The 27405-nt window shown below is 46.7% G+C and overlaps 2 protein-coding genes across 2 annotated transcripts in view; one reads left to right on the forward strand and one right to left on the reverse strand.

Moving 5' to 3' along the window:
* LOC122385314 (cadherin EGF LAG seven-pass G-type receptor 1-like) overlaps positions 1–27405 on the forward strand; it is a 43615-nt gene that overhangs the window by 14413 nt on the left and 1797 nt on the right. The window contains exons 2-3 of the mRNA XM_043373494.1: positions 23953–24058; positions 25296–25456. Of these exons, the coding sequence (XP_043229429.1) occupies positions 23953–24058; positions 25296–25456 (267 nt within the window). The remainder of the gene's footprint in view (positions 1–23952; positions 24059–25295; positions 25457–27405) is intronic.
* Positions 13234–16621, reverse strand: LOC122385313. Its single transcript, XM_043373493.1, has 2 exons — positions 16219–16621; positions 13234–16181 (listed from the first exon to the last, which is right to left on the reverse strand). Exons 1-2 carry the CDS (start codon positions 16285–16287, stop codon positions 13581–13583), a joined length of 2670 nt encoding a protein of 889 aa, XP_043229428.1. The 5' UTR covers positions 16288–16621; the 3' UTR covers positions 13234–13580.

The following is a 27405-nucleotide window of genomic DNA, read 5'->3' on the forward strand; positions in this document are numbered from 1 at the left end:
AATATGCATGTACTTACATTACACATTGCACAATGCACAATGCACATGCAGTGGGTTGCTACCATCAGTTTCAGTGTTTGCTGCGTTATGATATCCTTGCTCTGTTCAGCGTGGCTTGTGCGATCCCCCTGCTGAGCCCGGTCGCCCCGGCCCCGTCTGTTTCAATCTGCTCCTATCAACTGTCGGACGACGGGTCACGTGATTGCCCGAGGCCCCGGGCTGCCGGCCGGCTGAGTGACATGCCGATCGGGCGTACGAGTTGGGGTGCAATAGCTCAGGGGGCAATGCAATAGCTCAATTCGTCGCCAGGCGTAGGGCTGTTTATATTTAACACTCATTCGCGGACTAAATTTTCCATCCAACTGGGCGCAACATATGCACCTATGGCATTTAAAAAAAAGTTTCGATGCATGCTTTGATGAACGTCTTGATTCGACACTATCATACTATCACACAGCTTTGTAGCATTAAGCTCGATGTGATTCTCTAGATTTCAACTAACGAGAGCAGTCGTGTTCTAAGCCTCTCACAGATATGTCGCATCCATCTTCGAAAGTGGCTATCCGAAAGTCACTCTGACGTCACTCGAGCACAAAGACACGTCGCGATCCGAGGAATGTAACAAAAATATTCATGGGACAATGGTGTTGCGCGACCACAAAGTTCCGGTGGCGCCTTTTTATTAGCTGAAAATCTATTAGCAGGCATTAGTTGTTGCGAATGTAACATTGACTGTGGCTGTGCAATATGTGTAACATAACTTAACTTTGGTATATGTAACATTTACATTATTAGCATTTTGCAGTTTCTTACCTACGAGTAAATTATGTGATTCACTTGGCCTGTTGACGAGTGTCAAAAAGCTTCCACTAAAATAACTTCTTTCAAAACTCTATTTAAATTCAAATTAAAAATCGAGCAATATAAAACAATTTCAGTGTCTCTAAACATGGACATGACTAGGACGAGGAAGCTCTTATTTCTAACAATGCGAAACATTTTCAACGTTATTTGTTTGAAATCACTAGATTTATCTACCCTACGGCAGCCTGAAGCAAAACACAATGGTTCTAGTCAATTTCTCGTTTCTAAAAACAGCTTAACATTTCCTCAGCGATCAGCAGTTCAAATTTTGTCAATCAACGGATGTGAAACGATTTGTAAAACCACGCGTCCTAAAAGCCCATTTAGTGCTGCCATTAAGGTCGGTTTCTGAATCAGCCTTTCCTGCGCTCCTCCATCGTTCGCCGAAGAAAAGAGGTTCTCAATTTTCTCGTTCTCTCGTTCTCGTTCTCTCGTTCCTAGAAGCACTGACGGCCGTCTGTAGGAGAGCCCCAACACCTCAGAGAGAGAGCGGCCTAGCCGGTGAAGTGCCCTCTCAGCGCGCTTCTGCGGCCTGGCGCATCAGGAGCGCCGCGGGTAAACAGCGCCGTTTGGTGACCGCCGGCCCCGGAGAGGGATACGCGCCTGATTGCGATGGGTTTCTCCTGTCGGCAGCACCGCTTATACCGACATTGTTCGTGCCCGATTGAAAATATCTGTCAGCTGATGAGACTCATTTCGAGTTGGCAACAAGTTTGCAGAAAATACGATGCGTCGATGGAGGAAATTGTTTTCCACGCCCCGTTCCAGTGTTCGCCACGGGCCGGGCCAGCCCAACGGGCCACGGGCCGGGCTGGGCTACGGGCTGGGCCGGGCCCCCAAATATCATTAGTTAACGGGCTATGGATGGGCCGGGCCAAGAACTTTGTGCACTATGGGTTTTGCGACTAATGTCAATTTAAGAAAATTTGGAAACTGATGCAAACAAAACCCACTGGGAAAATACAAAAACTAAACCAAATTTAAGCAATGTGAAAGAAAACCTACTTGATATTGAATTTTGGGAATCTTGAGAATTATCCAATATCACATCATGTCACACATAGGAGGGTTTTCATAAAAATTCCGCAACCAAAAAGATCAGAGAATCTCTAGCATCATTAGTTTGTTAATAAAAGTTAAAATGTAGTCATCAGAACAACTTACTTAGCACTACAACTCCAAAAACTAAGAAGCCACTCAACAATGATGGGCTACAGGGCTACATTAAGTTAACACTTATATATGGCGATAGTGAGACAATTCCAACACAGTCTTTTTTCCTTCACCGACGGCTTTTTAACGAACAGAACCTTAAAAGGATACTCACAAAACACACTGTAAGTAACGAGGAACTCTACAGAGTATTTCGCGATGAAAGCTTCTTTAAATGTCCATAAATTTGTCAAAATAAATCACAACAAACCAGCCCCTTCTCAACAAAATGTGCAATCATGGCGGCGGCGCTATGTTTATGTGGCGGCATCTAGGTAGTATACACAACAGTATATCAAATAAATACGTTTTTTAAGTGAGTATCAAGGTGAAAACAAAATTAAACCAATGAAAAATAAAACCAAAATCACGAAGTCTGAAAACTCGAACGAAAAACAAAACAAAAACTTGATCATATATGTTTTATTATACAATTCGTCAGAATCGCTACCTGCCGCAGCTGCGACAATCAAGAAGTGTTCGCTCATTTTCGATTGATGATGATGATGCGTACAAGTCGCAAAAGTACCCAATGACATTTCAAGCTTACCATGTTTTCTGCTTACGCTGCTAGCGATATCCATATCTTGAAAAGAGCCTAACATAAAATAGCAAGGAAAGTAGCAGATAGTTGTCCACAGAGATTCGGTTGACACGTGGGCATGAATTGAAAATAGATTAAATCAGTTTTGCTGATAAATGGATGGATTTTCTCTTTTTTTGGAAGACAGTGCTAAAGTTAGTGTCACCTATTTTGTATGCTTTCTCAGGCTTTTGATATTGCAGCATCTATGGAGTGAATTTAACAGCAAGGTCAATCCCAGACAGATTCATCAATTCCCATAAGTCAAGCTTTTTTTCTGCTGGTAAGTGCTGGGAAGTATAGAGTATGTTGCAAATACTTCCTTCAAGTATGCATTAGAGTCACCAATTATTAATGATAATGTTCACACACATCAGCTTGCAAGATAACTTTACTCATAGAATGTAGTTAATATAATCATGTAAACTTTTTATAGGTGTGTAATCATGACCTAATTGACTGAGGTGCTTGCTGTTACTGTTAAAATTTGTGCCATAGGTGCTTGAAATGATTATATTCATTGAAAAGAAGGGAGTCATGATTGCCATGTTAATATTCATGCAATTTGAATTGTTCTCAAAATAGTGTAATCAATCATGCTTATTATAGCCATAGACTAAGACAATAACTAGATTGCTATTTTTGACGGGCCGGGCCGGGCTGGGCTTGGAATATTTGCCAAGAGCGGGCTACGGGCTGGGCCGGGCTCTGAACCCATGGGCCCGGGCCGGGCTGGGCTGGGGATTTTGGGGCCCGTGGCGAACACTGCCGTTGACCTGCCTGATGGCGGTTGCTGAGAGAGAACTTTGGCAACGACACTGTTTTTCTAGTAAATGTGGCATCAACAACAAACAGTCTCCAAAGTCCTGTCACTAAAGGAAGACCAAATTACCTCCGGGTTTCCAGTACTTCATTTCATTTGTCCCATTTCAACTGCATCTGTTAATAAACATCTGGCGTCAATTACGTAAATTCCCTCTCCCATTTCAGTTAATTGCCTCAGGGCGGCCGAAAATACCCGGCCCATTACCCTGAGAGCTCGGGCTGTGCCCTGAGGCGGTGCCGTGGACCGTCAGCCGGAGGCCGGCCGCTGCTCTGTCACTGCCAGACAGTCTCTGAAGGCACCGGTCCCTGTGAGCTGCTGGAGAGCCAGTCGGCAGACCGGCCAGTCCGGGGAGCCCGCCGCGCGCTCAGGGTTAATTGGCCAGGTCAGCAGAGGAGCAGAGGAGCTCACTGTCCATATAGAACGTGACCAAACGCTTGCACAGGCCAGTCTGGTCTCATGTGCCACCAACAGGGCCCAAACGATGCCAGGCCGGTCTAACCTGTCCCTTAGGTCGGCTGAGGTCAGCCGCAGGCTGCATTATTAAGTCGTCCCCCACTGGCGCTCCTCACTGGCCGCCACATAGCCACCGCGCTTTACACTTCATAAGTAGGTCGGACGGGCACGCAACGCCGCCCGGGGCCCTGATAAAGTCTGACAAACGATCCCCAGGCTGGGCCGAACGGCGGAGGCAGGCGCGATGAGACTGGCCCGAGGGTGGGCTCCGGGCAGGTCCGGCAGCGTGGGCGACGCTTTGGCGTGTAATCCGGATAAAACGAATCTAGGAGAGGTGACTTTGCGACGCAGTTAAGCGGCGGAGCGTCCAGCGAGGCATACATTAATTCGTCAGATGTGCGTAGATCAGACAGATCAGGCTACCACCTTGTAGGCGGTTTAATCAACCAAGAGGCTGCTCAGCCCAGAATGTCAGACCTAATTTCAGTTTTGCGAAATCTCAGACCATATCAAAACGGTTCACGCTAGTTTCAATCAAACGGTTTAGAGTACCTACATTAGCATCAAACATAGCACCGGCCACCGGAAACTTTTAACTCAACAGCAAAGACCTTTCACTTGCGAACTTTTCGCTCGGGACTTTTTACACGCAGAAGCCCACCATCAGCGGCAGCCGTCGATACCGTAGTTGACAACACACCGAGCGTCCCGCTCTGTACGGCGCCGCGACGGTCTATTGTCCGCTGTGCCGTCGCTGAGTCGGCAGCGGCCCTATGATGTATCGCATTATGATGTCGACCATGTCAGCGCTGTTCCTCGCTTCAGCTGCCGGTCGAACGGAGACGGAGACAGAGGCGGACGGGATCGGGCGGAAACGAACGGAGGACGGAGACGGAGACGGACGGGTGGAACCGAGACGGACACGGACGAAAACGGGTGCAGGAGACGGATACGGTCACAGGCGGAGACATACGAAAATGGAGGGGGTAAAGACTAAGAGATGGGATGAAGTGCAGAGGTCGGGAACGCCAACGGGAACTGACGGAGACGGAACCTTTAAAAGGCTCGGTTAGCCTAGCCAGATATCGTAGGTCAAACGAAAATATTACCTAAGCGCCGAACCGTTGCTTTGATAGGCGTCTAGCGATCTGCATAACTACTTTGGAATATTCTTGCAGCACAAACCTACTCTTGCTTGATGGATGAGTCAGATTGTTTTTGTTTCAAGCAGAAAAAGGATCTCCTAATCTCCGTATCCGCTTCATCTATTCGAGACCATACTCGGGATGGCGGTCATTTCCGGTCCGGTGCCACTCTCTGGACAGCGTCCAAATCCCGACGGTTTCCCCGCCTCTGACTGGTCTCTGCGTCACCCTTCAATCGTGCGCCGCGATCGTCTCCATATTTCAGCGTCCCTCCTGCTGCGTTCTCGCCGCACTGACAGCCGCGGCCGGCGGCAGTTTCGGCCAGTGGCCCCACAAATCGCCTGTCGGCCGGTCTCGGACGCAATTCACCCACCTCGGACCCAGTCCGACGACCTCGTCTCCTTCACCGCCCTCAAACGCGCGCTGACCGTCCGGCCCGGCGCCGATATACCAGCGCCAGCGGAGCGGAGGAGCCGGTCACTGCTGAGGGTGCCACGGGCAAACAGCGATCAAAGCATAGCGGCGGGCCAGCTCGGATGTCGGTCGTTTGCTGAGCGCCCTGTCACTAATGTGCTGGTGGATCGGGGAGGGATGGGAGACGCGTGTGCATTACCGAAATCAGCGATACCGCCTGTCGGTGGGACCGGCGGCGGCGGCGGTGGCGGCGGCGGCGGCGGCGGCGGCGGCCCAGGAATCGTTGGTGCGGCGGGTCGAGCGGGGAGGGAGGGGAGGTTTTCGTGACCGGTGATCGGTGCCGGCTGACATTTCCCTCACGACATGGCTCACGACACGACCCGGCGGCCCGGCGGTCCGTGTCTCGCGGTCTCCAGGGGTGGGTAGGTCGAGCAGTCCACCGTCGTCGCTCCGTTGTACGACGCGAGTGGGACGAACAACGTATCGCCGCTACTGGAGCCCGACAGACGGGCAATCAATGGCCAGTTGGGGCCGCCACGCCCTTTGGTGGACCCTGGGCGGACAGTGACTTTTCAGAACTAATTCAGCCTCGCTGGAATACGACTCCTGTGCGTGAGGTGGCCTCAAAGTCGCCATCGACGCGGTCATCAACAGGAATTAAGCTGTCCTAATGACCGAGTATTAGCGTCACGAATGGGTTATTTTCTTGGAGACCATGGTCATGCGGACTTAGCCCCCGTTCAGGTCACCATTGTTTGATCCAGCTCGACGCATATCACCATCCTTTGTCTATGTATTCTTTGAAGCAGCTGCGTGGACCGGTGAAAAGGTTCACAGGACTCTGGCCTGATCAGAACTTATTGGCGTAGATAACCGAAGAATTGACATATAAGCAAGATAAAGAACGAGAGAAATACAGACTAATGGTATTCTGCCATCCATGATCCATATTCAGTGGCGATGTCTATTAAAACATGACAGCGTAAGCTGTGCAGACGTGCAGACATCCTCTGCGAAATCCACGCAAGCCAATGTTAAAGCATCGTCAATCGGTATTTATTTTCCATTAGCTCAGTGACGTCAGTCATGACTCCCGGTTCTGCTTCCCGGATCCACACCAGCTTACAGCCATCTGAGCTACTATGTAACAATTTCTATCCTACCTAGTCAGCACAATTACAGTTCGCTCTCCCTTGACGAACATCGGCAGACGAAAACGTTCAACTGCGTCTCAGTCGAGTCTGTCCTTCAAAGACGGCCTGAAGGCATGTGCAAATATTGGCTCATGCCAAACATGCGCCACGTGGTTTGAATGACCTTGTGCGACGTTAGTGTCAGGTCACACATCCTAATAACTTCATAAATTCTTAACTAGGAGGAACAGCGATGTTCGTTACTAATGGAGCTAGGGCCGGGAAGGAGAACGACTGCATGCACTTAGCGACATTTACAATGGTATGAATTTGCCATAAATTGCTTTAAAAAACAAAAATGAGAATTAATTACGATTATGGTACCTATGCACCTAAAGTAAGATATTTAACTTGCTATGTTCATGAAAAAATACGTACCTTTCTTAAATCTGGGCTACATTTTGGAGTTTGGTGTTAAGATGTTCTGCCTATACAGTTAGGAAGACTACGCATGTATGTACATCCTGTAGCAGTTCACGCGTAGATTTCCCCAACTGAAATATAGTCCACTTTACATTGCTGAAATGAAAGAACCGTAGTGCAATCAAACTTGAGCAAAGATGCATTATTCTGATGCTTCGCAAAGCCATACCCAGCATCCGTGTTCCCGTGCAAAAGGTTAGAACTTTTTACTTCTATGGCAGCTAGTTCAAACTTCACAGATGCTGAGTCACTCCAATCACAAACATTCAGAAAACAAGTTGCTTCAATCTCACCCAGGCAAAGCTCCGTAAAATACTCGGTGGTGAAACGTTCGTTAGCTCCTATTCAGGAGCCTGATGAAAATGTCCGCCTGTATGTCTATTTCGGTGTTAATTCACGTTCTGTCGAGCGTACTGATGACCTAAAGTCAACCTGATTGGACGGCCGAGGGACCGGCAAAATGGAAGAAGTGGAACAAAATGATACCCATGCACAATCCTTGCATATCTTGTCCTTTCACCAACATATCCCATAAAGTATTTTGGTTTGCTTTCATAACAATAAAGAACAGTACCTACCTCCCTATGTGTTCAGAGAAGTGGAAAAGATATTGAGATAATTGCCTTTTAGGAAAAAGCACCCGCCACCAATTTTCAAATGAGCCATTGCCGCTCATAAAATCCACCAATCCGCCATGCGAGGTTTATTTTTTATTAAATTCTTAACTAACTAAAAAGCTATTATTTCTCACCTTCCCTCATTGGACATTCATCCAGGAGGGCGCACTCTGCCTGAGAGGAGCATTTTTTTTTTAATTTTTATTAGACGGGGCGCGGTGCGAGTGCCTCTCAGGACTATTTTAGGATCCATCCGTCTGTCGAGATCAGCCGAACGAGCGGGAGCGGATGGCACACTGGTGTCTTATCTAAAAATGGCACTTCTTTGTTTGCTGAGGATTCCTATGCCGTACATAATTACCAGAGCAATGTGAAAAGGATTCCTCATAAATTCACAATTAGTTATTTTAGCTCATCCTTAGATCGATGTGCTTAAAAAATGCATTAGATTAGGTTTCGTGTGCCTAGTTATTCAAGTATTTTAGCGCACATTAGCTACCAGTATAACGCCTTATGGGGCGACTAACGGAGCGAGCGAGAGGGTGGGCCTTGCACGTGCGAAATTTCGAGGGGGTACCTCCAACTGACTTGTGCACGGCACCCTACTAACCGGTCTCTAGCGATGTGCCAAATTTGAGCACAATCGGCCCAACCGTTCTCGAGATCTGGAAGCGGCACCCTGCACGTGCGCACGTGCAAAATGGGTCCCAACTGACTTGTGCACGGCACCCTACTAACTGGTCCCTAACCGTGTACCAAATTTGAGCGCCATCGGTCCAGCCGTTCTCGAGATCTGGAAACGACCCCTGCACGTGCGCACGTGCAGCAGCACCCCAACCTTAACACATGCAGATGAATTATCTGATGGAGACCTAACTGTGTACCGAGTTTCAATTCAATCGGCCCAACCGTTGTGCCGTTATTGAGGTTGCAATTTTGGGGGTTCTTAAAAAATGTCCAACTTTACCACGCGCCACGTGCGGTGGTTGGCAAGAACACATGGTGGCCATCACACCACATAAATTTTACGTCCAAGTGACATTCAGTAAAGAAGACCGCTTGTCAATCGGATGTCCCGTTCCTAAGATATTAGCTTTTGAAGAGCGTCCCCACGGCCGGCCGGCCGGCCGGCCGGCCGGCCGGCCGCTCATACTCAGAAATTTCCGTTAATCTAAGGAAAGACTCCGCTCGCTTCGCTCGCTCCGTAATAAGGTAAGCTACCTAAGCTCACTCAGAAGCTAGTAAGTTTCAAGTCATGTATAAATGAAACGTTTCATCGCGCATTATATGTATAACACACCTTTCATTACATTTATTCAAGCCTTATCACTGCCTCGTGAACGTCTGAGAAAAAAAGATATCGACCAATATCTGTGGCGACTGGCTGCCTGTTAGGCTGATGCCGATCCTCGGGGAGGCCATCCCATCGATGGCTGGACGACCGGCGGCGGCGGCGACCGAGCCGTTAGCCGTCGTACACTGTAAAAAAAGTTTACCAACTAGTTAGTTATCCGGCCACTTTTCACTAACCATAGGCGTGTAAGCAAAACACGCATTTCATGACTAAGTGTGTTTTCAATTACACGCAAAAGGTTGAATAGCGTGTTTTGAAACACACCTCCTAGTTTTCGAATATTTGCCAGGTTACTAAGATAAGCCGTGTAAGCGTGTTTATTGACTATCATCGGTGTGTTTTGTTAATAACTACAGACGTGTTAGGTAACACATGTGTTTGTCACACGGCCACTTTTCACTAGCTATATGCGTGTACGCAAAACACACATATTGCGTGTTAGCTAACTAAGCTGTGCGTGTTAATAAACTAAATGCATTTTTGAGAACAGGCGTGTAACTTAACTAATGTGCGTGTTAGTCACCTCTTTTCACAGCCGCCCCCCCCCAAAAAAACGAATCGAATTAAACTCATCAAACATGTTTATTCAAAACTGCATTCAAGCTCCTTTCAGCAAGCTTACAACTGCATACAGTAATATTTCTCTTATTGTACTAAAAATGAACCTAAAAAAGTAATCTTCTGTAGGAAACTGCCGAGCGGCAAAGGCGCTCCGTTCTAAAGTTACGTTCTAAGCTATATATAGCCTGCAGGAATCCGCACCAGCCATGACACCATACAGGCTCCAAATACCTATTACGAAAACATTGAGAATGCTTCATTTCTGTCGATATGGGCAAACTAAATTGCAACAAAAGGGCAAAAATTCCCTGACCGAACAATGGTGGCTCATGTGTCTACAAAAAAAAAATTGACAACATGGCTACAGTGACAGGAATTGCATAAAACAGCACCTCACTGCGTTCACTGGTTGAGTGCCCAACCAAAAATTAGGTACATTTGATTTCTTGTTCAAAGCTTAATGCGGTTTTAGTGTGCAACATGCTCATTGTTCAGTCCGTCATATGTACTTATAGACGTCAATTTACATTCAACAAATGAACAGTGTCTCCAACCTGAGACCCTCTAAAGCCTGGTTGGAGCTTCATTTGAAAAGAAAATGAGTGACATACATAAACCACACTAAAACGCCAGCAATATCTCCACTGATCTTTCCCATAATCACTCACCATACCAGTAAGGATGAAAGCCATGTCCAACAATCCATATCATTTCACTGTTTGACTTCTTATTATTCTTATTCGGGTTATGTATCACCACAGTATCACCACTTCTGCATCCCACAGCAGCTCCTTATACTGCACACGCAACACTTATACGCCACAGCTCAGCTCCTTCACAACGCACGCGTCCTCTCCCATCTCTGACTTGGCACAGACTGAACAATGGCGGGCGCAGAGGGGCGCACAAAATGGCGATTTTTTCAATTAACTAAGGTCTTTGTAATGCTACAACAAAAAGAGTAGTAAGAAAACTAAGATTGTGAGTAACAACATGCGTTTGATTTGTTAGTTAACACGTTACCCAGAAAAAAAGGCAAAGGAAGCATAAACAAACATGTTTGTCAAATAACACGGCATGGTTTGCACGGATAATATTTGTCGGCTTACAATGATGTTAGCTTTTCTGCTTCGATGAAATGGATGTGGTGTTAGGTTGCAAACATATGTGTTACCTGACCCATTTTTTGCAACAACGTGTGTTTTAATACTAGATTTTGCTTGAAGAATTAACTAACTGGTTTGTTAGCATTTTTTACAGTGTAACGGCCCGAGGCAATCACTGAGCTGAGCATAAGTACCGTAGCGAGGCGGCGGCATTCATCCCACGGATGATCGGGCGACTGTTAGCGCGATGGTGCTCCTCAGGCGAGTTATCGTCGGCACGACCGTCCCGCCGACCGATCCGATTGGCGACGGCGTCCTATTGACCAGGGGTCGGGTTTAATTAGCCAACTGAGAGCTGCCTCTCGCGGCATGTCGGGCCCTCCCCCCCCCCCTCCCCAGCAGGGTGAGGGGTGAGGAGATAACCGCCCCAGGAAATGAGAGGGACCCTCGGCGGGCAGAGGGCGGGGTCGGGAGGAAGAGGACCGGAACAAACATCAGAGCGACGGGAATCGGTGTGGCGCTCGCCGGAGATCAGAAAGGGTTTGATTTGGTTTGGTTTCCAGAGAAATATTTGAGGTCAGTCTGCGGAGTATATCAAATTTATTCACCAGTGTCACTCGCAATGGCTCGGAAGCAATTTACTGTTTTATTACCCTGAGCGGGGCAAGTGGATGATGTGATATGCCCTTATTTTGACTCTAATCCTTGGTTTCAAATTGACTTCATATATATCAATGTAACGGGTGAGAGACACAAGACAGGAATTAATTCTATCAACTATTTTCAGCATCCCTCGGCTCCCACTACGCCAGGTAGCTTGCACGAAGTGTATTAATACATGAGTGCGACTTTGTCTGACTTGTTTGTTCCCTCCTCCCAGGGTGATATGATACCTACATATTTGAACTTCCAATGGTCCCAGGTGGCGGTCTGCTTATGCTATACTGAGGCTAAGTGTATGCGTTGGTCCTTTTGACATTCCATAATTAATTACGCCTCCCAGTCTTGTAGAACAGGCGTAAGGCATGTAAGAAGCGAGCAATTTCGGCGAACTGATTCTCCCAAAGGGATGTCAGTGAACAATTACCATGTTGGCATTTTCAACGCCGTGGAGATAAAAGTCCCTGGCCTGCACTGAGATCAAATGAATGTTACGTTTTGCATTTAAAAGGAAGGTATTCTAGGAAATAATCTCATTTGAAAATGGAAATGCCTCATATTCCAGAGACGGCAAGCAGTAAGAGGTTCTCAATAAAGGTATATGCAAATAGCTTTGACGCAATTTGTACGTGGTTATTTGCATTCGTTATTTGCATTTGCATAGTCGCCTCGGCCTTTTCATCCAGAATAAACAAAGAACGCTGCTTTTTGGAATCTGGCGTGTTGTTCTCGCCTGCCGCACTATTTCTATATTCTCGTGGTAGCGGTTTTCACATTAAACAGTTGCCGAATGCATAAAAACGTCACTTTTTTTAATCAAACACCGTTAATTGTCTCAACTGAAATACAAACACCGTTAAGTGCCTTCGCATTTCACCGCTCCCTATGAACGAGGATTATGAACGCAGAATAAAAATTTTCCGTTGCTCTCAATAATTTTCAAACAGTAACAAGTTATTGTGGACCTTATTCCACAAGAGCTCGTTTGGGTTGGAGCCTTCGAATTGTATTACAAAACGTCGTCAGCGTGTCGTAATCGGGTTCGGGGTTATCCCGAGCTCGATTACGACACACTGACGAAGTCTTGTAACACAATTCGAAAGCTCCGACCCGGACTGTGAAGTTCACTTAAACTTGCTACTCTACAAACCCCACCTCATGTCCTTGCGAAATTCTCAAAGATGTACCGCTTTACTTTCTGAACCAAGAGCTTAGTCCGTAAAAAGATCTATAATCAGATATTGAATAAGCTCTTAATGAGGACAAGAAGAGACATTTTATATGTTCATACTCTATCGTGCAGACTTGAAACCTTTAAACCCCTTGACCGTACACTAGGGTCGTTGAGCATTGAAAGTATAGGCAAATTATTGAAGCATGATTTTGACTTGACTCTGTCACCTGACTTATGAAACCAAACGTCAGCCTGCAAGAATTAGGCATTAGAAGTCAGCCTAACTAATTAAACCTTGCATTGTTGCATTGCTGTAAAGTTGTCTTACACGGTTACATACAAATGTGCCAACTTAAATGTGGCCCGAAGTCATTTTGTCTCTTTCAGGTAGTCGAGCAATATGTGCGTGTGCAGTGCGCAATGCATGTCTTAAAAAAATATGTTGGAATAATTGCTCCATCAAATATTCCCCCTATACATGCGTGCCTTTCCAAAATGTTTCAATATGATGCATTTTGAAGTATGCAATGAGCTTTGTGTATGGACAGTGGTGTTGTTTACTTAATGAGATGTAGCTATAGAACTACCCAGATATCAAAATATTTGGACACATGCATCATGCATCAGCGGTTTCATAGAAAGATATGGTCAAATCTAGTATGTTTCATTTTGGCGCCACTGAAATAAAGTCCTCTAATCAGCGATGAGATATTCCACCATATTCAAAGGAAGAGACATAACTTATACACGGCCCATTGATCCAAACATAACCAAAGATACCGAACTGAAGGACATTAGACATACTAATAGAATAAAAGAAAAATGAAGTAAACCATGGACAAGTTGGCAAAAAGCAGAGCTTTCGAGGATCATAGTGCTTTATCAGAAGAATACAAAGCTGACTTAAGCGTGTTACGGCTCCTCTTTTTTCGCTGTATCTGCCGTCTGTGACCCGGCCTCAGTTAACCGGTCGCTGTAGTTTACCGAACTGGTAGCTATTGTGCCGGGTTCGGCTCCGTTGCCTCCGTCTCCTCGGTCGCCAGGTTGCCGCGCACACGCAGCTCCAGCTCGTTGTCGCTGTCGTTACGGTCCATGAGCAGCGGTCCTCCGTCGGCGGAGCCGGAGCGTCGCACCGGCACCAGCTCAGCTGTCGACCCCTCCACGCGCGGCTCGGACGAGGTGCGCTCCAGCTCGCCGAATCCGAGCGCTGAGCTCTCCAGACGGCGCAGCTCCTCCTCTGGCTCTCCCTCTGCCTCATGGTCGATGCAGTGCATGCTGTGGCCGTGTAGGTCGACGCTCAGCTCGGCAGTGCTGGTGCGCAGCGATAGCCGCGGATCCGAGTCACAGGTGATCAGCATCCGCGAGGCGGTGACACTGTGTGTGGGCCGCACGGGCTCGGCGGCCACGCTAGGCGTGCGCCGGTACACGGGCAGACTGGGCGACATGCGCGGCGAGTGCTCAGAGCCGGCCGGCAGCTCGGTCAGCTGGTCCAGCGCCTCGCCGGGCGCGTCTGTGGAGACGACCAGTGCTGGCGGCAGGTGTGATTGCTCCTTCGGCGGGCCGAGCAGCTCCTCGTCCTCGCCGTCCGAGGTCGGCGGCGACTCGATCTGCACGGCACCGAACGCCGAGTGGTCGCGCAGCACCGCCTCCACCTGGCTGCGCGTCTTGTCGCGGAACTCGGCCACCGTCTGCAGGTCCGGCTTCACCAGAGACAGGAAGCTGTTCCGCCCGTGCATCTGCGTCGGGTCCATGCAGGTCGGCAGCGTGGCCGGCATCGAGTGCCGCTTCCGGTCCACGCGCACCAGTTTGGCGGTAGGTGGTGCCGCCAGCGAGGCGCGCTGCTTGAAGAACATGCGCAGGTGCGACACCGGGGGTCGGTGGCCGTGGTCCTCGTGACCCGTCTGGCCGGCGCTGTGTCTCACCGAGTAGGCTGCCAGGCTGCCGTCCACCACGTTAACGTCAACATGCAGCTCTTGGCTGCCGAACACCGGCTTGAAGTCCTGAGATATTCTCTTATTGGCTTGTGTTCCCTCGTCGTCTACGCCATCATCCTGTTTGCCACCATCGTCACCATCGGGCTTGCTGAGGTTCTCTCGAGTGGCCTGTATAGCGTCCTTCATGATGGTCTCGGCCTGTTTCATGGTTGTACCGATAATGTCAGACACCAGTTTGGCCATGTCTCCCACGAAACTCTCCCGACGAGTGTCGTCCATCCGCGGGATGAGCTCCATCGCCGACTCGGGAATCTGCGACATGTATTTGCCATCTTTCTTCACATGATGGCGCATCTCACTCAGCTTTTCCATCATGGTCGTCTTCAGTCTATCCCTGGTGTCTGTGAGTGAAGGAGTGAGCGGCATGTGCTTCGCCAAGTCCTTCGGGCTGCTAATGCGCTCCTCTTTCATCTTCTCGTGCAGGAACTTCTCCGACTGTATGGTGATTTCGTCGACAAGCTGCTGGTTCTCGGTGACAATGCGGAGGTGCTCCTCGGACGGGATCGGCGTCGGCGGACGGTTCGCCACCGTCTTCAGCTCGCTGAACTGCAGGTTCGATTCCAGGGGCCGTGGACACACGATGTTGCGCTCGCTGAAGTGCACGTGATCCAGGGAGACCTCGGATGTACCGCTGCGACGCCTCTTGAGCTGCTCTGACATCTTCTTCTCGAGTTTGTCCAGCGACCCGATGGTGAGGAGTGTGAGGTCGGCGCTGCTGCCCTCCATCAGCTGCGAGTACACGCTCTCGGCCTGGCGGAGCGTGCTGTTGATCACCCTCTCCGCCACCTCCCGGGCCCGGTCGCCGTCCAGCTTGGCTGCCGACCAGCTGATGGTGTAGCGGTCGATGAGCGGCTGTGAGGACACCTTCATCAGGCTGTAGGAGCCCGTCTTGCTGGCCTCCTGACGCCGGTGGTGCTCGATGATTCGGGATGGGCTCATTTTCTTCACTAATTCTGAAGACTCTTTGAAGAAGAATTGCTCTGTAATTTTGCCGGCAACAAGGTCGTTAAGTAGCTTCTGCATTTGTCGATGCGGTGGATAGTCCTGATAAACCTTTTTTGCTTTGACTTGTAGAATTGTTGGTGTAAATGCGAGCATGTCCTTGATATCGTCCAGCGATCTTTCCCCGAGCGCTCTAAACAGCTTCTCCTGACGATACCAAAGCTCTGTGTAGACCTTGTCCGGGCCGTCAGGGAGCTGCTCCTTATTTTTCAGCATTTTCTCTTCCATTTGACGGAGGTGGCCCACCACTTTATCATAGTAGGCATCGTCCTTTTGCTTTCGTAAGATATCACGGGCTTCGCCGAGTTTCCGTATTCTTGATTCATCTTCTCGCATAATTTTCACCATGATACCATGCTTCCAATCGGATTGAATCTGATCAACACTTCTTTTCCTTGCATGATTTACCTCTTGCTTCATTTTGTTTTTCGTTTGCCACTGTTGTTTCATTTTTTGTTGCTGCTCCTCTACCAATGCCCTTCGACTCTCTTCTCGACGCTGCTCCTGTACTATCCTTCGTTTTCGTAACATTTCCTGCTCTCTCAATTTCTTGCGTATTTCTCTGGTCTTTTCTTCTTTAGATGGAGTAAACGTCAAGATTTTCCCGGTATTTATTCTGTCTTCTTTATGGGACGATTTTGGAGGGCGGTTGGGAAAACGCTGTCCCTGACTGCTCGTATACGAAGTTCCTGTAGATTCTTCCCATAGTTCTTGAACATGTCTGTTTGCAATGGCGCTGGGATTCTCCACCAGTTCATATCCATTACGCATTTTGTTATTTTGCGAATTATGGCGTAGCCAATTTCTGCTGGACGAGTGTGCAGCCTGATACATCTTCTATAGAAATGAAGGGCGTTATGCTTTGTGTTAGTCGTCACTGACACAATTTCATAAGTTCATTTTTAATTTTAAAATTGATCAACTACTAAATCATTTACAATACCAATTTGCATATTTAGGCCTCACATTCTTTCACAAAAAAGCACTCAAGACCAAAAGTAGAGCTGAGAGCAGCAAGTGGATGCCCCCTACTAGCAAGAGCAGCTGCTTGCGTTTGATTTTAGAATCTGTATCAAAATTCCTCGTGCCTTGTTTGCAGAAGCCGAAAGTTTTCATTTGCAGGCTTTTTTTTAAAGCCGCGAGTTGCTGGGGGTGGTAGGTAAGTTAAAGGCCCCCACTTCTTGCCGCGCTACAGCTAAAAAAACGGCGCGCCGCAGGCGCGCCAAATTCTAGATACTGTAGGGAGTTGATTGAATTAGTTTTGTGACGAATTTTTAAAAGAATCCGTCTGGAAATTTTTGAGATATCAGTATGTTAATGACATCATGATTTCTGAGTTTTCGATAAAAACTGGGCATGTGCTTAAAAAAATCATGGAAAATCACAAAACAGACGTAGAGACTCGCCTAAACGCCATCAGACTACAAATACAATGAACAATCAAAAAGCTATCTTCGATTTGATCATAGTTCCATATGGTCTAAAATCTTGAGCTGAATCTTGGTAGGTAATTTCTCGTTACAGCTACATGAACAGGAGGCACGCATTTCTTAAATCGATATTTTTCGACACAACACGTACTCGTATGATAAAATAAATGCTACCGTCGTGTTCTTGGCCCAAAACTACCCATCAGGCATGTGTTTTATGCTGTGAATATCAGTTTTGATTTTCGGTGATATCTAATCTACATATATGCTTACCTAATTGCCCTGACCTTGACCCTGATCTATGCTTGACTGAACCCTGCATTGATATAACATTCGTTTGGCACTTCTATAAAAGATTGTACTCGGTTTTGACCGAGTTCATTACTAGAGACGCCCAGTACGAGGTTCTAAACTTCATGCCACTGAAAGCCCAATCTCGGATGTTTGACCTGACCCTAACCCAACCTGTGACCTCAAAATTCAACTTTCAAATACTCATCTGAAATGTCTCGTCGCGTTCTTTCGTTTGCCGCGCCTGCCTGTTGGCTCACGAGTTATCGGCTGGGGGCGTTTAACGCCCCTTCCCCCCTAGCAAACGGCGGGTGGCGGAATACCCCAGCAATTGCTGGGTTTTAATGCGTGCATGCGGGCCTCGTTCACAACAGTTGTAGAATTGTTTTCACTACAGGTGTAAAAAAAGTTCGTCCCGAATAGATCGCGTAAGATCCACTTTGGGAAGATGATTAGGTGCAAGCGAATAGGTTAATGTGACTACAGCCTGGCTTAATTGACTTTACCCAAGGCCTAAGCTGGCCGCTGGAACTGAAATCTGAATGATGGCAATAGAATCTATTAGTACATAAATGATTACCTTTTATGGCTTCATAACAGCAAGGTTATCACCTTTACCTTGTCATACCTTACCGATAGCGGAAATTTTGAAAGGCTTTCCCAAGCTGTATCCTATTAGAAATACTTCATTACCGCTTAGAAAATAAGTGGCAATTATTCAGATTTTAAAAATAGATATTCGTGTTGCTGCTATCACGCTGGTCATCATTCCACAACAGATTCGAGATCCCTCGGCTACGTATCAGGACGGCGCGGTGCCGCCGCCCGTCCCGTCCGCTCCTCCGTCCGTCGGCCTCTCCAGCTCGGTCGGTATATCAAATCTCGGCCTGTCAGCGACGCCAGCCGCTCTATTGGCTTCGTTCGGCTCGGAGCAGGCTCCGGTGCCAGCCGGCTCGTCGTTACTGGCGACATCAGCGGCTCCAGTCGGCCATCTCATCTGGCCCAGAGCCGCCGACGCCGCCGGCTAAGGTGTCTCATATGTCGAAACGTCACTCGCATGCCAAACGGGCTCTCTCAGCTCTGTTCCTCCCTGAGCTGAGACGGCTGCTGGCGCGAGGCGTGAATTCCTGGAAAGGTCTTACCTCGCTGCTACAGGGACATAGCCAAATGAACTGTATAAAACTCAATATTTGTTCATTATTAAAATTACCTGCCTTTTAGCACCTAAATTAAATGCCACCAATAAGCGTGAATCATGATAAAAAACATGATTCTTATAAAAGGGTATGCTAATCAAATGCAAAAGCATCACGACTTACTAATAAAAACCATGAATATGTTCACTAAGCTTGTATGCATATTCAACTTCCACACACAAAAAAATATTAACACCGAGCTGGTTTATTTTACACCAAAGTATTTCATGAATATTGTACAGAGACTACAATTACGCCGAATGCACTATTTAACGTCAGTGGTATTTTCAAAAGAATGATCGTACACTTCCATAACACATCCCTTCTTTTTTATCAAAGTAGAAATGAAGGTGGTTAGTTTATCAAACACCGTTGAGGTACAAAAAGTATATCTAGACTATAAAAAGATGGGATCAGTTTATGTACACCGAAGAAGGTATTAAAACGACAGCAAAAGCGGTACATTTACACCTTGAGGCCTATAATTACCTTGTAAATACTTTTAAAAGACGCCCGTTACTTCTTAAAGGTGTAAAATATCCGTGGAGGTGTTCTCAAAGTAGCTTACGGGGGTTTTCTTTCGCGCATGCGCAAAAGGACGAATGCGCGTCCGCGTTCGCCGCCATTTTTTTCTCAGTCTGGTCGGCTGAGGCGTGGAGCGCATTGGCAGTGCTCAGACCATGCAGAATCAGTGGTGTTTATCGAATTGTGCGGTACATATTGTGGAAAAGAAGTGGAGAACAGAAGTGGAATGGTGGCTGCAGACTGCAGATACAGCAGTAACAGGATGACTGAGGCGGAAACGTGGAGGAGGCTAGACTGTTTCGAAGCGTCCGGTTGCGGGAGCTTTTCCTGCGTGCGCCTGTCGCGAAGGTAAGTTATAACCCTATACTCCGGACGGGCTCTGAAAGGTTCGGAATCGGGCGGGGGCCTTTTCGACCCCCTTCAGATCTCGAAAACCACTAATCGGAGTGACAAATGCTAAACGGCGTTTCGCGGCGGTGGCCGGCGGGTGGTCCACCGGCCGGCCGACCGGTGAACGGCCACCGCCTGAGGCCGCCCACTGGTCACGTGACCGGGCGGTCGGGCGGACGGGGTGCGCCGCGCGGCGGCGAGTAGAATGAGCGGGAGCGCGGAGTCGGAGGAACGTGGTCTGCGGCCGGCTCGCTGCGTTAGGGCCCTTGGTTTTCTGTTTAGGGACTGTCTATTTGCTTTCGCTAAATTTCATTCTCGTTATTGTACATATATCTTGGTCTAGGTTCTTGCTTTCTTTCCCGGTGAGCACACGCTACACTTGCATGACCTTAATAGGTCAACTTCAAAATTTGTCCTAAGAAGGTCACGCTGATCGCTGGATACCAATCAACGCGTCATAACCAGGCAAACAGTTTGGTACATTTACAAGTCTTTAGCACCATTCATATCGTGATTTATTAGCTAAAAACCATTGATGACGTCGCATGACCTCGGATAACCCTTCCCAGTACCCTTGTCAGTAAATGGCATCTGAGTCATTACAGATCAGATAATCTGTCATAATCCTGAAAGAATCGGATGGTTTTGACTCGTTTACTCAAAGCAGGACGCATTTCAATATTTTGACATGGACTTGTAATGTAAAGATCACGACTCTGACCTTACCTCAGGTCACAGATATGCAATTTCTTATATATACAAATTACACATACTGGTACTGTGATGATGACCCGAAAAGGGGAAATCGCTCCGTGAAAAACTCTAGCTCTGACGTGATTGCAAACGTTTCTGAGGTGGGGTAAAAAAAAAACGCTCTGGTGACCTGACCTGACCTGAAACGGCATTTTTTGCTGAAATTTGCGTAATGAATATTTAGGAAAAGTCACCAAGTATGAGCTGAATACCCACGCCCGGAATAGGCTTAATACCTGTCAAGACCGTGTTTTTATTTTAATTTTCGGAGGATATGAAAGTCTATCAAGTAGTAAATTGGTAGTAAATTCAAAATTGTATATAGTATTGGTATGGTATAGTATTTATTTATTTTAGTATTTATTTATATATATTATTTATATATTTATTAGTATTTATTTATATATTTTATAGTAGTATTGGTAGTAAATAGTATTGGTAGTAAATTGCGAATCAAGTATCGAATAACCGATCAAACTACCTAAATAGGCATTACATGAAGGATCGTTAAATGAGCGCGGGTCTTCTGGCTTGTTTCAGAGTCAGCCAAAGATGTGGGACAACTTCGTGGACTTATGGGCTGTTGTGATCACGGCCAACCAAACAGTGGCGAACTCCAACGAGACGGCGTCGAAGTGATTGATACAGGATAAAAATCCCATAAGGGACAATAATGCGGACGCACTTGTTAGAGTTGTGTTTTTTTTCTGTTGAAAAAGCAAACCTGAATTTTCTGAAAACTTTCAAAAGCTGTGCCGCACTTCTTAAAGGCCGTTGTCATGATAACAAGATCTTTGTTTACGGTAGCACCATGGTGATTTCCTGTTTCGCATAGGTTGACTGCACCAGTGCCGCAGTGCTATGCGTCATTGCTAAGACGCGTCATTGCTATGACGCAAAGATGTGCCGCAGTGCTATGAGTCATTATGCGTAGGTAGGAAATTACTGTGGGATTATAGCGAGCTGCTGCTGCCAAGTTTTTGGTGTACTCTTTGTTTAAGGCATTCGAATACACATGTTCTGGGCCACTTGTTCTATGTTTTGCTCCAACTCCTACAGTAGGTGACAAATTGTTTTGTGTTTATTAGCGGATGTCTTCTTTGGCGAAATAATCAAACCTTGAGGTTGTGCATCGTCATCGCGAGATGCGAAAGTGCTAACTTAGCCGTAAATGGTGATTTTCGGTTTCGTTATACTTGGTTTACGACATCAGTGTTTGAAACATGCGAATAAACATGTTTTGTATTCGTTGAGGCACTTTGTTTGGACATTTGCAGGAATCTACGAATGTTATGTACCCTGAAATATTAAGATTAGTGAACGGTATTATTATAATATGCACGTGTTTTAATACCTATAATGTGGTTTATAAAAGCAAAAACGTTGTATTAATAGAATCGTAGAACTATATTTTTAGTAGATTAAGAGTGTTTTCGTAGATATACCATGGGGGTAAAAAAACCTCCTTCAACTGCTCAGATATGTACTATTTGCTGAAAAGGTCTTCCAGGCTGTTTTTTAACCGCGTACATGGGGTAGCTTAAGGATATTAGCATACTTTTAAAAAGAGCTTCAGTGTAATTTAACACCGTTAACGTTATATCATGGTGTAGTAAAACACCCAACCCTCCTAACAGTGTTCGATTACCTTCTTCTTGGTGTTCATTTAGAAGCTAATGCGTGTAATTTAAGCGGGGAAGGGACTAGATTAACCTTCCTCAAGTGCTCAGATATGTACTGTGCAATTACACCGCTAACGGTGTCAATATTTCTTTGTGTGCAGCAGGTCTGTTAATTAATAATCTACACCAGTATTCCATTTTCCCGAGCACTAGCGGGCGCAGTCCCCTGCGGCACTGGTGTTCCGTAGCGCCAGGCGCGGCCGGCGGCGATTCATAACGAGGCTCATCGTCCTGTCATTGTGCTGGGCCGCCGCTGGCCTCCAACAATGATTGTCCGCAGCGTCGAGCGGACCCCAGAGAGCCAGCGCACGAGAGTGATGGCCGCCACGACACGATAGATGGACGCTGCAGCTTTTGTGGCGCAAAGACTACCGTAAAAACTGCGTCAGAGCCATCCTTCTTTGTCCTTCAATCTGAGAAAATAAAAATAACAGACCGCAGAGTGCTTGCCAGAAGCTAGAGGAAGATAAATTATCGGAAGTGAATTTCCTACCGCGCATGTAAATAACGGCATATTTACTTGCCAATAGATATCCCAGCAAACAATAAGATCGGATGTGCTCGTCTATTGTTTCTCACTCATGCAAACAGCCTTACTGGACTGTGAAAGCTGATAAGATGCAGCCGGGGGTCTGCAACTGTTCCTTTAGCATACGCTTTATCCTGCCATGAATATAATCTATCGACAGTCTACTGTAAAAAAGAATATGATTTTGGAGTTCTGAAAGCATTGTAGCCGTTTTCACGACGGCCATCTGGTACACATTTGGTGCACATTTGGTGCAGATTAGGTGCAGATTTGGTCAAATAAGGTTCAGTGTGTCTCTTAGTAGCTATCAGCTAGTGTTGCACTAATTGCTTATATGCCTGCTTTGTCATATTATCAGAGAGTATCATCGATTTAAGCACTGAAATGAATTCATAAAATAAACATATTTGCTGTAAAAGAGATTAGGTGCAGATTTGGTCAAATTAGGTGCACTCACCGGATAGCCCGTCGTGAAAACGGCTATTGTATTAATTTCTGGACAAGCCAGTGCGGTATTTCACTCTATGTTGGATGACATGGCAGTGTGACGCTTTTTCTCCTGATCTGTAACGACGCCTTGGGTCATGCATGTGCTACTAGTCAGTCGAAGTTCTGGATGCATTGTCGAGAGACGATGAGTGAACCGATCATTTATCGTATCCAAACTAACGGAAAACTTTTAGGTTATCTTTAAGGCTTGGATGGAAGAATAAAGCATAGTGTGAGAGAAGGAGGGAGGAAGGGGGAAAAGAGGGTGAGAAAGAGTGAGTAAGTGAGTGAGAGAGAGAGAGGGAGAGAGAAAAAGAGAGAGAGGGAGAGAGAGAAAGAGAGAGAGAGAGGGAGAGAGATAGAGAGAGAGAGAGGGGGAGAGAGAGAGAGAGAGAGAGAGAGAGAGAGAGAGAGAGAGAGAGAGAGAGAGAGAGAGAGAGAGAGAGAGAGAGAGAGAGAGAGAGAGAGAGAGAGAGAGAGAGAGATGAGCAATAGCTAGGCTTGTTTTATCGTTGTCCAGCTGCAGCGTAATAACTTTTCGAGGGCGGATGTTGGGCCTGCGACGCGCTGTTGCCCAACAGTTCATACCAATATCGGACTAGAGAGCGCTGGCACAAGTAGGACAGTGGAAGCTGCTGCCCACTGCCTAGAGACCCACCCGGACCTTGGCGCCACTACATTGCTCACTGACATAAATGACGGTAGACGTAATCAAACGAGCTTATGTCGCCGAATTATATTGAGTAGAAAAAAGATACATGTAACTAATCATCCCTAAGATAGGGTCGTCGTCAAAGAGCTGTGTGCCCTGACATTACCTAACCGTTACGTGACTTGTGTTTCTTCTGGGTAAGAGACCACTGTCTCACGGAACTGACATTTTGCCGTGTTGCACCATATTCTGCTGGCATCGTCATTGTTGTGTCATGTTCTTGTGTCATGGTCCCGCAGTGATGCTATCAGTGATCTGGAAGGAACTCACGTCCCGTTATTGTGTTCCAGGGATCGTCCGTATGTGTCATCACTTCTACGCTCGAGCGATATTGGAAACTTTTTTTATTGACGGCTGTCTATTTTTCATTTCAGTCTGTTCTCCGACATGAGGAACCTTTCCGGGATAAACTTGGTCAACTTCTTGGCGGGACTCTTCCTCGCCCAGCTTCTCTTTGTCATCGGAGCCGACGGAGTCAAGGTCAGATTATGGCGGGAAAGCTGAGGTCGGTCACACTTAGCACAAAACAGATGGATGCTAATGGGAATTCTTAAGGGCTGTGAAGCTTATAGGTTAAAAATATGGACAATGATGGGTGAGTAAGCGGTCAGAGACCAATGCCTAAAAACTCACCATGTGATAAAGCATATATGACAAGTTGTTTATTCCATCACAATAACTATCAGCGATCCACATAGCATATTGCATGCACGTTAATTGAAGCCTGGAAGGCTCACTAACCTCAGTTATGAGGAAAATACTGGTTTTATGGCTCATAAACAGATGGCTAAGCTTTCTGAGTACCTATTAGCTAGTAGAATGCGTCGCGCTATTGGAGTTCAAGTGTCTTAGACTGCGTGCTATTTTCTGCGTCAGAAGATATCGCTGTAATAATACTGTCGCCACGTCTCTAGAAGTCAATATCTCCCCCATTGTTGACCATAACTTGGGAACATTGTGGCTTCTATAGCCTTGTTTTTGCTCCGAAGCTCCCGACCGGTCCAACTTTGATCAGAATTATGGGGCAATTTGAAAAATAAAGGGAGTTCACCGATAGCTCGCAAATAAACAATTCCACGCCCCATCAGAAACACTGGAGAAAAGCAGGAAAGATATCGGAATTGAAGTTATGGTGTTGATTTTAGGTGATATGCTTTGCATACACTCTGCGTTTTAGGAGTTTCCAATGCATCATATGATTATTTACAATAATCAAATAATAGTGCGGTAAGCTTGCGTTGTGCTGATGCAATATACTGCGTCATGCTGACAATGCTGATTCCACTGAACTGCGCTGACGACCGATATACATACTGCGTTCCTTTTCTGACACGTTGACATTGTTGTGCTGTAACTCCGCGCTGACGCTGCTGTTCTGATGGTGTGAACATGACGTTCACGAACATGTTGTTCTGATGATGTGATCTGACACTGAACTGGCGCTGAGACGGCGCCGTGCTGAAATTTTGCTGGCGCTAAAATCTTTTTTTGTGCTGTAGGTAGGTCTTTTTAATCGCATTGCCCCTTTGAAGACCTGTCAATAAAGGTCAAAATACAGGGCTAAAATAGTTTCTTTACACCCAGAGTCAGTCCGCTAAACGATTTATTATCATAAAATAATCCTATGCTGACGGTAAATTGACGCAGAACCGAGCTGTGTTGTGCCGTATTTCTCCGTTGGCTGTGCTGTGTTGTGACGCCGCTTCGCTCCCCGCAGACCCCGGAGATGTGCCGCGCCCTCTCGCTCGGCCTGCAGTATTGCCACCTGGCTGTGTTCACCTGGATGGCCGTCATGCTGCTGGACATGTACCGCCACTGTCGCAGCAGCGTCAACCTCGCCGCCAACAACAACACCAACATCAAGACCGACTTCTTCTGGTGAGCACGTGATATTGCCAGGCCTTGATGTGCCTATTACAATTCCCTCATGGCCATTTGGTTACAACAGGAAATTTGAAATGTTGAAATATATATTGTAGTTAGTTAGGTAGGTACAAAATGCAATGCATGCCTATTCGTGACATTCAATATATGCCAAGTGAAAAACTTCTCTTCTCGCCATCCTTTCAAAACGGTCAAAAATGGACCTCATGACGTGGCCTGCCCTATCAGAGATACGTGGGCGTGCTTTTGTAATCGTTTACATTATGAACATTGTAAATTTGTAAGAGGCGCCAGTTTCTTTACGAGCTTACATTCAGCTGATCTATTCATGATAATTGAAAGCCTTCGTCAGGCGTGTAACGATAAGAATGAGCTCATTTAACGGCTGCTGGTTTTCCATTCACCTAATCCCGATGGTCGCCGCCTTGAGCCTCGAGCCGCCATAGCCCATAGCCTTGAGCCGTTACCGATATCGACGCATCGGTCACAGACAACTGAAATGACCAGCGGTCAGTACTATTGGTCAGTGGGTCACTGGTAAGTACACACAAAACAAGTATCGCTCATCAGTTGCTTGGCCTGCCGGGCGGGCCGGCGGGCAAGTATTACGCTTCACTCGCTAGATGGCAGCAGGTGTAGGCGCCTGAAGTTATACTGTTCCGCATGGCACCGCGCGGAGAACTACCGTATTCATCGGATTGCGGGCCGATGCAGAATGATCAGATGAATGTTTTGTAGGGATTGTTACTTCCTGATTGTTATTTTTAAACAGGAACATGGCTAGGTTGTGATCCACTATCGGTTGAGCTTATGTTTTTACCCAGTAACTTAGTTTTGTTTGCCAACGTCCTTTCGGTGAGAGCAGTAAAGCCGGAACACCTTCAATTAACCCGCGCCCTGCTGGGGGGGTTTGAACACCCCCCTTGTGGTTGTTCGCGAATATCTCAAAAACGGCGGCGCGGAGCGCCGCCGTTTTTGGTACACCTTATCGTACATCAATTCTACACATGTTGTGAAAATTTCAGACCAAGGTCATTCAAGGTCAGGTCACCAGGTCACTTGAAGTGACCTCACCTCATAAAAAGTTTCAATGTCTGTCATAGCTACACCGAGTGACCCATCGCTTTGAAACTTTCAGCGATTGCTAAGAGCAATAGCATGTACAAAATGTATATCTCAGAATTTTGATATCGATGACCTAAGGTCAGGTCAATTTTGCGACCTCCCCATTATAAGTCAATGGGAGAAAATTGAAATGCGCCTCTTTTGGACAAAAGACATTATAAACACTCCCAAACACCGAATTACAAGTGGTTTAGACACACTGAACATGAAAATGGTGTCCGTGACCCTTGTTTATGCCCTGAGGTCATCTTAGGTCACGAATGGTATCTAACAGTTTTTCGCAAATACCTTTTGATAGAGGCATGCTAGAGCGATGAAAACGCCTTAGATGTGTTCAGCTCGACGATACGGATCGACTGATATGCAACATGACCCTTTCCGGTCAGGTCATGACCTTGACCTGAGGTCAAATTTTCAAGTTGACCTTTCAAGGTCAACTTATAGTTCATTCGATGCGTCTTGACGAGAGGAACACCATGCCGGTAAAAATAAGCTCGTACAAGGCTTGGGTCAAAAGTTATTGCAGAAAACTGCTTTCGAAAAAAAATCGGCTAGGTATTTTTTGCAATTTTTGCCCCCTGCAGGCAAAACCGTTGACATTAGGTCAAATCTGAGAGAATTACTCAGAAAGGGTGTTATTAGGGCTATCGAATGCGCTTTCCCGCGGCGCTGTAGCTCTATTGGTTCTCGAGTTATGCATTGGCTTCTTGGAAATTTTCGACATTCGACCTGGAAATCGGCGAAATTTTGCCTTCAATGACCTCTGGTGACCTGACCTTTGACCTGACCAAAAAATTGACCGAAGTGATTTCGTCATT

This window comes from Amphibalanus amphitrite, unplaced genomic scaffold, assembly GCF_019059575.1.
Source record: "Amphibalanus amphitrite isolate SeventyFive unplaced genomic scaffold, NRLGWU_Aamphi_draft 000214F_arrow, whole genome shotgun sequence".
Classification (NCBI taxonomy): Eukaryota; Metazoa; Arthropoda; class Thecostraca; order Balanomorpha; family Balanidae; genus Amphibalanus; species Amphibalanus amphitrite.